Source organism: Hyperolius riggenbachi, chromosome 3 (genome assembly GCF_040937935.1).
Source record: "Hyperolius riggenbachi isolate aHypRig1 chromosome 3, aHypRig1.pri, whole genome shotgun sequence".
NCBI lineage: Eukaryota > Metazoa > Chordata > Amphibia > Anura > Hyperoliidae > Hyperolius > Hyperolius riggenbachi.
Window position 1 is genome coordinate 484354136 of NC_090648.1, and position 15654 is coordinate 484369789.

General features: G+C 45.2%; 1 protein-coding gene across 3 annotated transcripts in view; it reads left to right on the forward strand.

The window, feature by feature from the left end:
• ANO2 (anoctamin 2) overlaps nucleotides 1-15654 on the forward strand; it is a 340170-nt gene that overhangs the window by 187911 nt on the left and 136605 nt on the right. For all 3 annotated transcript variants that reach the window (XM_068278130.1, XM_068278131.1, XM_068278132.1), the window contains one exon: nucleotides 8154-8225. In XM_068278130.1, coding sequence (XP_068134231.1) covers nucleotides 8154-8225 — 72 coding nt within the window. The remainder of the gene's footprint in view (nucleotides 1-8153; nucleotides 8226-15654) is intronic.

Below are 15654 nucleotides of genomic sequence, written 5' to 3' on the forward strand. Positions count from 1 at the left end.
TCAGAGTCCCTTTAAAAAGACATTCCCTGAAAATGATTAACATAAAGATGCTGGCAGGGCCGGGCCGAGGCATAGGCTGGAGAGGCTCCAGCCTCAGGGCGCAGTGTAGGAGGGGGCGCACAATTCATTCAGCTGTCATTCCTAATTGTGTTTGAAGCAGAAAGAAATAAGAAAAGGGGATACATAGCAGTGACTGCAAGCCAGATAACTAGATATTAAGGTGTTGGGGAGGTTGTGGGACCTGTGGCGCTTCTTAGTCTAATAGCAATCAGTGTGTGACGGCTGGGGTGGCAGGGATGGAGGGGCGCACTTTGGTGTCTCAGCCTTGGGTGCTGGAGGACCTTGTCCCAGCTCTGGATGCTGGCCAACCTCCCTGCTCACTGCACACTATTTTGGCAGTTGAACGGAGCAACTGCCATTCACTAAATGCTTTTAAAAACCCTGAGAACCCCCCCTATGAGAAGATGGGCTAGTCCAAAATCTGTTGGTAATTTCAGATTTCTACTACTTAGGGCCTGTTCAGACTATGCGTGTTCCTAGACGTTTTCAGGGAACACGTACGGGTACCAAAAACGCATAGAAACGGCTCCTAATGCTTTTGAATGGGCTAGTTCACATGTATGCGTATGAGACGCATACGTTTCTCATCCGCATTGCTGCACGCAGTTCTGTCCGTCCCGCATAGAAACGAACGCAATGAAAGTCTATGGACGCGTATCAAAAACGCGTACTATTGCGTTTTTAGCGTCCGTTTTCCTCTGCGGTTCCCATAATTTTTTTTTTCCCCTGGGTCACGTGTTTGTGCAAAACGCAATAGAAAACGCATTCAAACGCAAGAAAAACGCATGCGTTTTTCAACTTGCGTTTCTTTGAATTTATACGCGTTCTACAAACGCAGCAAGTATGAACAGGCCCTTACTGTGACAGCAACATAGGAAAAAAGTAATTTATGGCTCATTTTACTCTGAAAGAAACGTACTTCTTATTTTTATGTGTTTTAAATTTTAAGATTTTCGTGACAGTTCCTCTGGCCACACACTATACCTTTTTTTTTTTTCCTTATTTTTAATATCTGTTCAAATCAAGAACAGCAATCAATTTTTCTGACTGATTGTAACATTTCAAAAATCTGACCAATGTACCACACACATGATTAATTTTTCCTCAATTATGATAAAAATGGTTGGAAACTCTGAGAAAATTGCTTGGGTGTACATATTAATACATTGACAAACTACCATACACCATCACCACACACATCAAAAAAATTCACAATTCCCGATCAACTATCATTGCATAAAAATGGGAAATCTAATCGGATTTCTTGCTCGAATAAAAAAAAAAAAAGCTTTCAATTTTCCAAGAAATCTAATCTTTTTTTATCGAATAGCTGTAAAATCGGATCGTTTTATTGTATCGTGTGTGGCCACCTTAAAGAGGATCTGTAACGTCAAAAGATCCCCTGGGGGGTACTCACCTCAGGTGGGGGAAGCCTCCGGATCCTAATGAGGCTTCCCACGCCGTCCTTCGTCCCTCAGGGGTCTCGCTGCAGCCCTCCGAGAAAGATGACGTCAATATTTACCTTCCTGGCTCCTGCGCAGGCGCTCTGACGGCTGTCGGCTCCGAAGTAGGCGGAAATACCCGACCGCCGTCGGGTCTCCTCTACTGCGCAGGCGCAAGTTTCTGGCGCCTGCGCAGTAGAGCGGACCCGACTGAGATCGGGTATTTCCATGTAGTTCGGAGCGGAGAGCAGCCACAGCGCCCCCGCTGGAGCCTGCAAAGGTAAATATTGAACTGACAGTAGGGTCTGTCGCCGGCTGTTCGGAGGGCTGCAGCGAGACCTCCGTGGGACACAGGACGGTGTGGGAAGCCTCATTAGGATCCGGAGGCTTCCCCCACCCGAGGTGAGTACCCCCAGGGGATCTTTTTGATGTTACAGAGTCTCTTTAACGCACGTAGTTCTGCTTAATGCAGTCTATTGCATACACCCCGATGCATCTGAGCCGAGAAGGTCAATGAGATGCAAATTATTTTAGCTGCCAGGCAGTGTGGATGTGGGCCAACCAAAAGCATCTTCTGAGGATTTCGATTGGTCCAATTCTTAAGCTGCATACACACATGCGATAACCGTCAGCTGTTACGGCCGGTAACGACTGTTTCAGCCAACAATCGTTTTGTGTGTACAGTGGTCGTAAATCAATCTCACTCGGGTATCATTACCCCTCCTGGCGGTAACCCCAAACGTAGTTCGGGGTAAGCCACGCAGGAGGATTTCTCAGGCCCTGCTGGGCCGATTTGCATACATTTTTTTTTTTTGCTACACGCAGCTAGCACTTTGCTAGCTGCGTGTCCACTCCGATCGCCTCTGCTACCCGCCGATTCGCAGCTACCCGCCGCGACTCATTCCCTAATACCCAATTTTTCATAATTTTGTGCCGACTTTAGCAGTTGATAGCAAAGCCTCCATATGTATTATTGTCCCTAAGATTGCTACATATGTCAGAGAAATCGTTTTTCAAAAAGACCTTGTACTTTTTGAGAAAATCAATTTTAAAGGGAACCTGAGCAGATCCTTTCAATGAAAATCAGCACTTACCTGGGGGCCGGGGCTCCCTCCAGCCTCCTGCAGCCCACAAAGTCCCTCTGTGTCCTTTAGGTCCCTTTCGTTGTTCCGCTGGTGGCCCCATTGTACAGCTCAACCGTGCACCCGGCTCGATCACGCGCTCATCACCGTAAGCCTCCTGCGCATGCGCGGTTCTTGAAAGTCTGAACTGCAGACGACTTTGCCCAAAGTTACCAGGCTAATGGGACCTCGGAGGACCCAGAGGACACCAAGGGACCTCACGGGCTATGGGGGGCTGGAGGAAGCCCCAGGTAAGTGCAGATTTTCATTTTAAGGGTCTGCTCAGGGTCCTTGAATGCAAAGGAAAAATGTTTTTTAATTTTTAAACTCAGAAAAATTATAATTAAAAAAACATTTTTGCTTTGCATTTTCGAAAAATCGATTATCTCAAAAACTACAAGGTCTTTTTGAAAAATTATTTTTTTGACTTGTTTCCACTATTCCCCTTAACATACATAGCATGTATGGGCTTGCGAAATTACGGTTCCTGATTACATACGTAATTAATAACCATTTCCCCCCAAAATTCTGCATTATGAATTCCCATGGTAGTTGTGAACTATGATACAAAATTATGATTATGAAAGTCGCGTGCATCATTATTGCCGTGCGATGTCTGTGCGCGGCAATATTACAGCGATTTCCTGCATCAGGCACAATGTTACTCCTCTAATCTTAATTATAGTTTCTAGCAAGTTGGTACTGAAATAAACTAGTCCTACTTAACTATTACTAGTACTAGTCTGCATGACCTTAGCTCCACATTAATTTTAATGCGCTTTGAATGGGCTTTTGTTTATTCTCATGAATTATTAGAAGCATGATCGCGCCCGTGCCGCGGGATTTTTCTTGATGAGCACATATGTTTTACAGCTTCCAGTTGTCCAGTTTTGTTCTTTACTAATTAGAAAAAAAAGGTTTTTAGAATGGATGAATCCAAATGATAGTTATAAGTAAAAATGCGATTGTAGTTTCTGATATTTTTCTGCCTCCACTACAAAAAGCGTACTAAAAAAACCCTGAATTCTATTTTTGCATCCTAAGTAACCTAAGATATAAATGATTGCTTTCCAAAAAGTTTTGAGAATTCTCTACGGAACTGTACTGTTTCCTCCCGCCTCCTTTCCAGAATAGAAAAATTGCCTTCGTTTAAGCCTGTTCCGGATTAGGGATAATGAAAGAGATGCAAATACTTGCAAATTTATGTACATTTTTATGCAAATATATGCAGCTTGAAGTTGGACCAATCATTTTAAACCTGGGTGGGACTTGATTGGTACATTTTCAAGCTGCATCTATTTGCATAAAAATGTACATAAAATTGCATAAACTCAGAAGTATTTGCATCTGTTTGATCATCCCTATTCCGGATCTTGATGATTGAAATCTACGCCCGGTTTATTTTAATCATCCCTAAAGTGGGATAAAATACAACATTTATTTTTTTCTCCAAAACTTTGAACACAGCTAAAAAAACTAATATAAAACACTATAAAGGGGCCCATACACCTAACGATTTTGCCACCGATATACAGCAGATTCGATCACTGTGATCGAATCTGCTGTGAAATCGTTGCTCAAACGCAAATGCAAATGATTGATTGCCGTCCGAAATCAATCGTTCTCATCGATTCTCATCGAGCCGTCCATGCGGTAGATTTTTCTCAATCGCCGGCGTGTCAAGAGTGCGTCGATAGCGGCGTTTGAATGCCCGACGACCGACGCAATACAGCAGCAATACATTACCTGCTCCGGTCGGCGCGTGTCCCCGCTGTCACCGATGTCTTCTTCTCTGCTGGGTTCTGCGTTCCCGTCCGGGCTGGCTTCACTTCCTGTCCAGGCAGGAAATTTAAACAGTAACGCCCTCTACTGCTTAAACTTCCCCGGCCAGAAAGAAGTGAAGCCAGCCGGACCGGAACACGGAACCCAGCGGAGAAGAAGACATCGGTGACAGCGGGGACACACGCCGACCGGAGCAGGTAATGTATGCGAGGGGGTGGGGGGGAAGGCAGCGGCAGCACCACCACAGATTGTGATCGGTTTCATGCTGAAATCGATTCACAATCTGTTTGCAGTAAAGGCAGCCATACGATTCCTCTCTGATCAGAATCGATCAGAGAGGGATCTATCTGTTGGTCGAATCTGATGGCAAATCGAATAGTGTATGGCCACCTTAAGACTGGTCGGATGCCATTGTAAGGCATACTTACAGTACACTTTGCTGAAGCTAATTGATAACATTGCTGGGTGTAAAGGTGTACACACCTGTGACAGATGTTGTCCTTTGCGTAGCAGGACCTGATCCCCTTGGGCGACTTTGCTGGGCCAGGCTGCACACACGTGTGTGCTCTGTGCTGCTATGTGTGAGGAGGATGCAGGGAGGAGGAGCGGCATGTGCGTGACATCAGACAGTGGGCGGTTGAGCATCGCGAACAATGGGATAATAGGGGGGATCGCCGTGGCTGGGAGTGAGTAGACCTGCTTGTCAGATGGCTCGCGGGTTGGGGGCTGCGTACACACACCTGATTATTGGCTGAGGCGGTCGTTATCGCCCGCCTCAGCTGACTCAATTCAGGTGTGTGTATGGGCCACTGATCAGATTGACTTGTAATTGAGTAATTACTGAGCAAATAAAGTAGAGGAAGGCCTCTCCACCCCCCCCCCCACACACACACACACACACACACTCTCTCTCTCTCTCTCTCTCTCTCTCTCTCTGATTTTGGAGTGCAAGGGCAAATTCTGTCAATTGGCAAATAAGTGAAGAGGAAAGTTTGAAGTTAACCCTTGGGGTGCCCATACATTACTCAATATAGGAGCCCAATCAGCCTTCTGATTCAATAATTTTATAGAACCAGAAGTGATTTGGTGCTGCAACATGGCTGCCAGGTTGATTGGGAATGGCGGAAAAATCTCATTTTCATAGGGTCAATTGGGTGCACACCAGTAACATTGATCGATATTGAGCTGACCAACGGACCTCCAGATTCGAAGTATATAGTATTCCCTCCCCCAAGTATGTAGTATCCTCTAATGAATCACATACTGCAGCATAGGTGCGCTCGGTGATGCCAGACACCGGAGGAGGCCAAGAGTAATGCCGGTAGAGAGGTTAGACTTTTCACTGAGCACGGGTCCAGGGAGGTGGGGCTGCCAGGGGACACATACACTTGGGGGGAGGGGGGGGTTCCGGCAGGCGACGGCTCAAGGAAGATTTCCAATAGTTTTCATGCTGAAATATACATGAGATCGCTGTGCTTTGTAGGGCCAGTCAATAGATCCCTCTTTGATCCCATTCGATCAGGGAGGGATCTATCTGATAGTTGTTCTGGCCATACATTGGGTGATATATGTCCAGTTTACCTTTACAGTAACTTGGAAACCAGTCACATTTGTTTAGCTACTATTTTTATGCTGTGTTTAATGTTTTAGACCGTAAATTAAATTTGAGTTTTATCTCACTTTAAGTACAGTGAGCTGTTGAAATCTTATTGGCTGAAAAACACACATGCATGGCAGCTCTCTTTAAAAGTGAAGATAGGACAGCTCTGGGCCTGTAGAGCAACTTAATAAAACTGTAATGATGTCCGGAGAGTAGCCCAGAACACAGCTCCAGAACAGTCTTATCACAGAACAAGATCAAAGAACTTCAGCTAAAGAGTTTCTGAGCTGGTTTTATCTATGAAGACGTATAAAAGGGGAACAGATGTAAATTGTTACAGAGAGAATCTGAGGAATTTCTAAATGTTTCTTTTCCAGCGAACGCGCTTTCATTGTAACCGGCCCGACATGTATAATTCAGAAATTAGATCAGATATTATTTAACAGATATCTGCTGCTGATGGACGAAGCAAAGGCGTTCGCTTCACCCGTTGCGCTCCGGAGTTCAGCCAGTTTTGTTTCTGTAATGAGTTTCAAAACCGCCAGATGATAGTCTTTTAAGTCCCCTTTAGTGGTCCACCGATGCCCAATTCCCACCCAGGTCCAGATGCTGGTTTCTTCATCTAAGACGCTTTAAAAGCAGCTATCGGGTTTGTTAAATCTCCAGTTTGGGTTCCAATATTTTGTCATGCATTATATTGTAATTAGTTTTTTTCTTTTTCAAAAAAAAGCTTTTTCGGAAAATACATTTCATGCATCCGCTGCAGCAGTCATTAATGTCCATCTCCTATTCCGTAGACCTTTAGGTTGCTGCATAGTGCATACCACCTCATCTCAACCAGCTGTCAGAGTCCTGCCCCTTCTCATAACATGTCACATGGTTGCCTCAGGTCTGAAGCAACTGAGGAAGACTTCAGGCCTGATAGCCACCGAGGAAGACTCCAGACCTGATAGCCACTGGGGAAGACCCCAGGACTGATAGCCGCTGGGGAAGACCCCAGCCCTCAAAGTTACAAAGGAAAGTCTCACGAAGCAGGTAGTTTAGGCTCATGGCGCTCAGCGTTGAATGCCGAAACTAGGCACTGCCATAGCAGTAATATCGGGGAGCATAAGGGTAATTTGGGGTTCTGGCGATCGCCTGACCCCAAATTACTCCTTCCTCTGAGTTGCTATGATTTGGAGTGGGAATAGTATTTACCACCGCTGGGGATTTGAGCAGCAACAGGGTGAGCCGTCATCCAACTCACCCTGCCCCCAGCTCACCGGTTGTGTACTGATACGTATGCAAGTCTCAGACCTGATCGCCACTGAAGAAGGCCTAAGAGTCCCGGAGGAAGGCCCCAGAGCTGATAGGCTCCAAGGAAGACCTCAGGCTTGATAGGCACTAAAGAAGGAGTGCAAGGGCAAATTCTTCGGATACTTCGGATCTCAGAGTCACTGAGGAAGGCCCCTGACATGATAGATACCGAGGAAGTCCTCTGGCCTGATAGCCACTGAGGAAGGCCTCTGGCCTGATAGCCACTGAGCAAGGCCTCTGGCCTAATAGCCACTGAAGAAGGCCTCAGGTCTCAGCTTCACTGAATTTTTTTGGCAGTAGCTTTGCTTCTAACTTTCGTAAAACTTTCCTTGAGACAAGCTCAAATAAATGCCATTGGTTTTCCCTGGCTCTGCACTGATAGACTTCTATTAACCCTGACATTGTTTAGGCTGTAGAACCCACCACACATACCACAACTATTCACATTGAGTTCAGTGTTCAAGCTGATGTGGATTTTACTAAGAAAACAGCTTTTTTTTTAAATAAACCTTTGTGGTTCCTGTGAAAGAAAAAGAAATATATCTTTTTTTTTTTCCCCCTTGTTAGCGTATGTTTATAATATGTTTTTTCTCCTTTTCCACCATCTAATATGCACCAAGGAGCGTATAAAGGTTTGACTTGTTTCCCTTTTGATAGACCTTTGAGTGTCCTCAAGTGTTTGATCCCTCCAACTCTAGTGACTGTGTTTAATCGTGTCCTATGATACCAAATCATAAATACCAGCCTCAGCTGTGATTCGGTGTATTGTCCTCTATTGGTCGTGTTTGACGTCCATGGCAGGAGAGTGGGCAGATATTAATGTGGTCTTCTGGGTTCTATTTTCTTGTTTAGGAGCATCCAAGGCCGGAATACGAGACCAAGCTGCTTCTGATGAAAGAAAAGTCCAAAGCCTGCAAAAATGGGGTATTTTTTTTCATTATTTACAGTATATGTACAGTATATTCGAATTTACTATTCCATAACTGTTGCTGGTTGGGTTGCTGTGATTCACCTATGATTGGAAATGAGTCAGCTCAATCCAATGGGTGATGAGTTGGTAAAACAGTCATTTAGTTCTCTCTGCAAGCCTGAAAATGGGCCCACTTAACATTATATGATTACTTTTTTAGCACTAAAAATTGATTAAAAGACCACACAAACAAATTTTCATTTGACTGTGAACAGCAATAAAGGTAAATGAAAGAAGGAGCTTTTTTGCACTGTGAGTGCAGAGGGTTTGCCATTTTAGGCTGGGATTGTCTTCTAGAATTACCCTCTAACTGGTGTTAATAAAAGCTTCTATAATGATGTTTTACAGGTGTTAAGGTGATAAGACCTGCTTACTAGCAATGAGACGAAATTTCACAATTTCATAATTATGACACAAAATTGTAATTCATAAATACCATAAAATGTGTAATTCATAATTTCATAATTTCTTAATTCATAATTTTGTGTCGTAATTTCGCATTAAAGCATAATTTCGTGTTTAATGTTGTGTTACTTGCAATTTCGTAATTTCTTTTAAAACAAGAAAATTACCCAAAATTACAAATATGGGTAACATGAAAATCTCAGTGACCATCTGTAGAGCACCAAATCACAGTGACCATCTCTAGAGCACCAAATCTCAGTGACCATCTGAAGAGCACCAAATCTCAGTGAACTTCTATAAGCTGTAGAATCTCAGTGATTCTCCGTAGAGTACCAAATTTCTGTTGATCTCTGCAAAGCACCAAAACTCCAGGTCCTTGGAGTTAGCATCCTGGCTACGTCTAAGTAGGGTCCTAATATTGAAGCAGGTGGTTTCGACACTCAGTGCCAAGAGGTGAAGCAGGGTGCCAATAGGGTAATTCGGAGTTCCGATGATCGTCGAACCCCAAATTACTTCTCTCTTTGAGTTGCTCTGACTCGGAGGGGGAATAGTATTTAATGTTGCCTGGAATTTGAGCGGCAGCAGCGTGAGCCGTCATTGAGCTCACCCTGCGCCCAACTCACTGGCGGCATACCTGTACGTACGCCCTATTATCCCTACCCAGTACAGTGTTCCTTTCGTAATTATAGCTTAGGGTGCAGGTGTTGATTAATGGTCTTAATGGTCAGCACCAGGTTGTGTGTAAATGGAGCTAAAGCATGACACCTGCTGGAGACTAGTGGAATAGCATGCAATATAACACTGGAATATAGTGTCATCGGAAGGCAATACTGGGAAGTAAAGGATTCCCAAAACTATCATAAGAAAAGGTCAATAGTAAGGCTTGGAGAATATAAAGGAATAGTGCAAACTATTGAAAGAGAAGGAAAAATGCAGCATGGGCATGTCCCAGATTTAGGCCTTTTGCCCTGTTAGAGAGATGTCAAGCGTTAAACTGGCTCAGTTAAAATGTGATTTTCATGACTTTCAGAAGAAAAGATACACAATCTCAAGAGCGTTTTCACAGATTTGCCTGAGGTTGTTTCCTAAACACACATTGTCCAACAATTATACTATCTCACTTCACCGCAACACCTCATCATGGCCGATGCTAAAATGAGTGGAATACTGTAAAATGCTGCAAATAACAAAGTCAAACAAATTCAACCAAAGTACTGCATGGGCTGATAACTTCACCGCGTCAATTATTTCATCCATGACTGTCCCCCCCCCCCCCCCTCAAAAAAAAAAATTTACAACCCCAATCTGGGATATTTGGATTCCATTCTCCTGTGAAACCTTCTCCAAGATAATAAACAAGGGAGTAGTCTAAAAAAGATAAAAAAAACAACACTCAAGTCCGATAAAGTTTCTTTTATGACCCAAAGACATCTGGTAGCCTATTAGAGTGATCCGAACCCGAGTCAGTATGATGTCATTATTATGGGACGACTTCCACGTCCAGACATGTGGGGAAGTGTAACTTTTCCTGTGCTCAAGAGAAACATCGACAAAGCCTCGAGTATTATCATTGTATCAATATCTCCAAATAACATTTCCTATTAAAAATAGGATTAAGCTCCAAGGGAACCTATGCAGAATGTAAACTTTACATACGATGTGAGGAAACGCCTTTCCAAGCTTTGCGTGGAACCGAAAATAAACATGTGCCAAAATCATATTTTCAATTTTTTTCCCCCCAACAATTTGTTTCTAATATAAGTAGATATGATCTGCTCCATTTCCAGGTTTAACAAGTTTAGTCCATGGTGCCGAAAGGAATACAAACTAATTACCATTTCTGGGAAACTAATCTGTCGCTTACTCAACGGGCTTTGCATCATGCGCAATAGAGTTTTTGAAAGAACAAGTGTTACAAAAGCCATCTGGGCCAGCAGTACGTGTATTTCCCAAGTTCACAATGTTCAGATCTCACCTTTTATTTGTTGAATGAATTATTAATCGGGTGCATTGAATCGAGCTGAGTAAACATACATTAGGATTCGTCATCATTGTGTGGTGGGAATTTAATATTGCAGGAAGCCCCCAGGGCAACAACTTTGTAACTTTCTACTAAGTTAGATAGTGCTAAGCTTCTGAAAATCCTCCTTTAAACTTAAAGTCTATCTCCAATAATCTTCCCCCCTCCTGCTATCCACCTAACATTATGAAGGAATCCCCCAAACCCCTCAGAAACTCACCAGATACTGTAGAGATCCAGTCGTGACGGCAAAGCTGGACCCTCAGGAGGATTCAGGTGCATTGAATGGAGCTGAGTAATCGTTAGTTGAGATTGAGAACCATCCTCAGTGACTCCCTCAAGGAATCGCTTTGGAACTTTGTAGAGTTACAAAGCGGTAAGCTTCTGTAAAGCCTCAACAAACTACTCAACACATCTATCTACAGAAATAGATTTTCCCACCTCCAACACTCCACCTAACTAACACACCATCAAGGACCATTTACTTTCCAACCACCTAAGATACTTGAGAAAAAAACAAAGAAGAAGCGTTCCAATAGTGCATTAAAATTCTTTGATGAAGATACGCAATATAAAATTGCACTTACATTTAGGTTTCTTTACAATCAGCGTGTAATTGGCCTGATGATCGTTACCCTCTGCCGTGGTCTGGCCAGGACCCGGAGATGCCACGATGTTGTTCCGCGTTCTGCGGTGTAGCGAGGAGGGAAAGGAGGGGGCGTGAGCTCTCCACGTCAGTGTATCTACGTCACTACCGGTTTCGGCGTGTAACATGCCTTCATCAGGTGATGTAGAGGCTAGGCATGGTCGGAAGAGCCAATTTCCGATTCCGCGGTAATTCCGCATACCGCCATAACAAAATTCCGCTTCCGCTACATTCCGGTGGAATTCCGCTACATTCCGCGGAATTCCGCTATGTGCACTTTCCGTATTTTTAAACGGATTTCCGTAATTTTTAAACGGATTTCCGTAAATTTAGGAGGAATTACTCAATCGCTCATTTGCCATGCCTGGCAGAGTGTGCTCTGTATTTGAGAGCCAGTCGCCTGACGCGGCTGGGCTCTGCCGCGGGCGGGGAAATGGCGTGTTTGTGCAACCAATATGCACAGTAGGATTGGAATCTCGTTGGAAACATAACACCACGCCTTTACTTGTGCAAATGTTTGGTATAAAAATCAGCAATTTATACAAATCAATAAATTCTTACACTAAAATACATAAATCATTACATTAAATCTCCCATGGTTACTCATAGAAATAATCGCTTTGCTAATACAGCGTACTGTATTGATACCATTATAAATAACAGAAACCTCCGTGAGGCGTTGTCTGTGTCTGTGTCACCCTCCCCACCAAAAAAAACCCAAACAAACAATAACCTCCCACACACATTAGAGTATAAAAAACATGTGCCATGTTAGGTTAATGCATAATACAGGGAGTCTTCAGGATACAAACAACCAGCCAATCCTGTCATATTTTGATGCACACCCCCTTCCTGTGCTCACCCAACCCAGTGTGTAAATGCAGAGTATAGTGCAGCAAAAGCTGTGCTCCCACCTCTCCGCTGGAGTCCAGCGCTGTGCTCACTAGTCAGCTGTGCTTGTCCGCTCTGTCTAGTGCCCAGCATCTCCTACCACATGTAGCATGACGTAGAGAGGGAGATGCTGGCACTAGAGAGAGCAGGAGACCGAATGTTCACACAGGCACAGCACTGAACTCCGGCAGGGAGGTGAGAGCACAGCTTATGTTGTGCTATCCTCTGTATTCACACACTGGGCTGGGGGAACAGGAGAGGGGTATGGGAAAGGATAGAAGCAAAAGAGGACAGGAGGAGGCACAGTGGGACAGCGGGATGCACACAGCCAGGGGCAGAGGTAGCACAAGCAGACAGAAGGAGGCACAAGGAGACTCAGGGGGACAGACGAAGGCACAGGGGTCAGAAGAAGTCACAAAGGTGGACAGACAGGGGACAGAAGGAAGTACAGAGAGATGCATAGGGTAATAGAGGTTGCACAGGGGGACTGATGGAGGCAGAAGGAGTCACCAAGGGGGGTACAAAGAGGCAAAGTGGGACAGCAGGAGGCACAAGGAGACAAAAAAATCAGAGGCCAGAGGAAGTCACAAAGGGGTACAAGGGAAGGCACAGAGGGACAGAGGGAGTAGCAGAGGGACACACAGTAAGAGCAGGTGGTTTTGGCACACGGCGTTCAGCACTCAGCACCGAAACTAGGCACGCCATAGCAGTAATGTTATACGCCACACAAACTAATCCTATTATAGTCATAGTCTAATGTCCTATCATATTATTATTATTATTATTATTATGTATACTATAGCACTGACATCTTCTGCAGCACTTTAGAGAGTACATAGTCATGATAAGCTATTAGTGACCAAGGAGGCGGAGCTCCAGGTGACGGAGCAATCCACCCCACCTCCCAATGAAGATCTATAATGCAACAACAATTTTCCTTTCTTGTGTTGCAAGAATTACACGGTTTTTTCCACTCTCCTTCTTTCCTTTCTTTAAGACTCATTAAGCAATATCCCTTTATATTAAAGCTCCGTGAAATCCATTACAGACTCAAAAACATAACTTAATTTATCATGATATACAGTTTCAAGGTTCCACACATGTATTATGGAACAAACCATAGAGAATCTCAGCGGTACGTTTAATCAGCACAATCAGCACCATGTGAATGACCCGCTGCTTTTGTTGTAATTGCTCCCATTCCTGCCGCTAAAAGGACCGTGTTGAGAATTAATGGTTAGTTGAGTCTCACAGAAGCGTTAAACTCTTCCGAATGAATTCTCAGAAAGTTCTTTGTAGTGTTTCCATTGTAGGAAGCCTGGGCACCAATACCCGGATACCTATACAGGAGGCATCTATACCTGGAGTCCCAGTCAGCCTGCTTCTCCCCTCTCCATCACCTATACCTGGCTAACCTACACTGACTGGGGGCACCTATACCTGGCTAGCTATACTGGAGGCACCTATATCAGTCTACCTATACTGGGGGCACCTATACCAAGCTACCTATACTGGGGACACCTATTCCTGGCTACCTATACTGGGGACACCTATACCTGGCTATCTATACTGGGGGCACCTATACCTGGCTTCCTATACAGGGGACACCAATACCAGGCTACCTATACTGGGCGCACCTATACCTGGCTATCTATACTGGGGGCACCTATACCTGGCTACCTACAGGGGACACCTATACCTGGCTACCTATACTGGGGGCACCAATACCTGGCTACCTATACTGGAGGCACCTATATCAGTCTACCTATACTGGGGGCACCTATACCAAGCTAACTATACTGGTGACACCTATTCCTGGCTACCTATACTGGGGACACCTATACCTGCCTATCTATACTGGGGGCACCTATACCTGGCTACCTACAGGGGACACCTATACCTGGCTACCTATACTGGGGGCACCAATACCTGGCTACCTATACTGGAGGCACCTATATCAGTCTACCTATACTGGGGGCACCTATACCAAGCTAACTATACTGGGGACACCTATTCCTGGCTACCTATACAGGGGACACCTATACCTGGCTATCTATACTGGGGCACCTATACCTGGTTTCCTATACAGGGGGCACCTATACCTGGCTACCTACAGCGGACACCTACACCAGGCAACCTATACTGGGGACACCTATACCTGGCTATCTGTACTGGGGGCACCTATACCAGGCTACCTATGCTGGGGACACCTATACCTGGCTATCTATACTGGGGACACCTATACCTGGCTATCTATACTGGGGGCACCTATACCTGGCTTCCTATACAGGGGACACCAATACCAGGCTACCTATACTGGGGACATCTATACCTGGCCATCTGTACTGGGGGCACCTATACCAGTCTACCTATACTGGGGGCACCTACACCTGGCTATCTATACTGGGGGCACCTATACCTGGCTACCTACAGGGGACACCTATACCTGGCTACCTATACTGGGGGCACCAATACCTGGCTATCTATACTGGAGGCACCTATATCAGTCTACCTATACTGGGGGCACCTATACCAAGCTAACTATACTGGGGACACCTATTCCTGGCTACCTATACTGGGGACACCTATACCTGGCTATCTATACTGGGGGCACCTATACCTGGCTACCTACAGGGGACACCTATACCTGGCTACCTATACTGGGGGCACCAATACCTGGCTACCTATACTGGAGGCACCTATATCAGTCTACCTATACTGGGGGCACCTATACCAAGCTAACTATACTGGGGACACCTATTCCTGGCTACCTATACAGGGGACACCTATACCTGGCTATCTATACTGGGGCACCTATACCTGGTTTCCTATACAGGGGGCACCTATACCTGGCTACCTACAGCGGACACCTACACCAGGCAACCTATACTGGGGACACCTATACCTGGCTATCTGTACTGGGGGCACCTATACCAGGCTACCTATGCTGGGGACACCTATACCAGGCTACCTATACTGGGGACACCTATACCTGGCTATCTGTACTGGGGCACCTATACCTGGTTTCCTATACAGGGGGCACCTATACCTGGCTACCTACAGCGGACACCTACACCAGGCAACCTATACTGGGGACACCTATACCTGGCTATCTGTACTGGGGGCACCTATACCAGGCTACCTATGCTGGGGACACCTATACCTGGCTATCTGTACTGGGGACACCTATACCTGGCTATCTATACTGGGGGCACCTATACCTGGCTTCCTATACAGGGGACACCAATACCAGGCTACCTATACTGGGGACATCTATACCTGGCCATCTGTACTGGGGGCACCTATACCAGTCTACCTATACTGGGGGCACCTATACCTGGCTATCTATACTGGGGGCACCTATACCTGGCTACCTACAGGGGACACCTATACCTGGCTACCTATACTGGGGGCACCAATA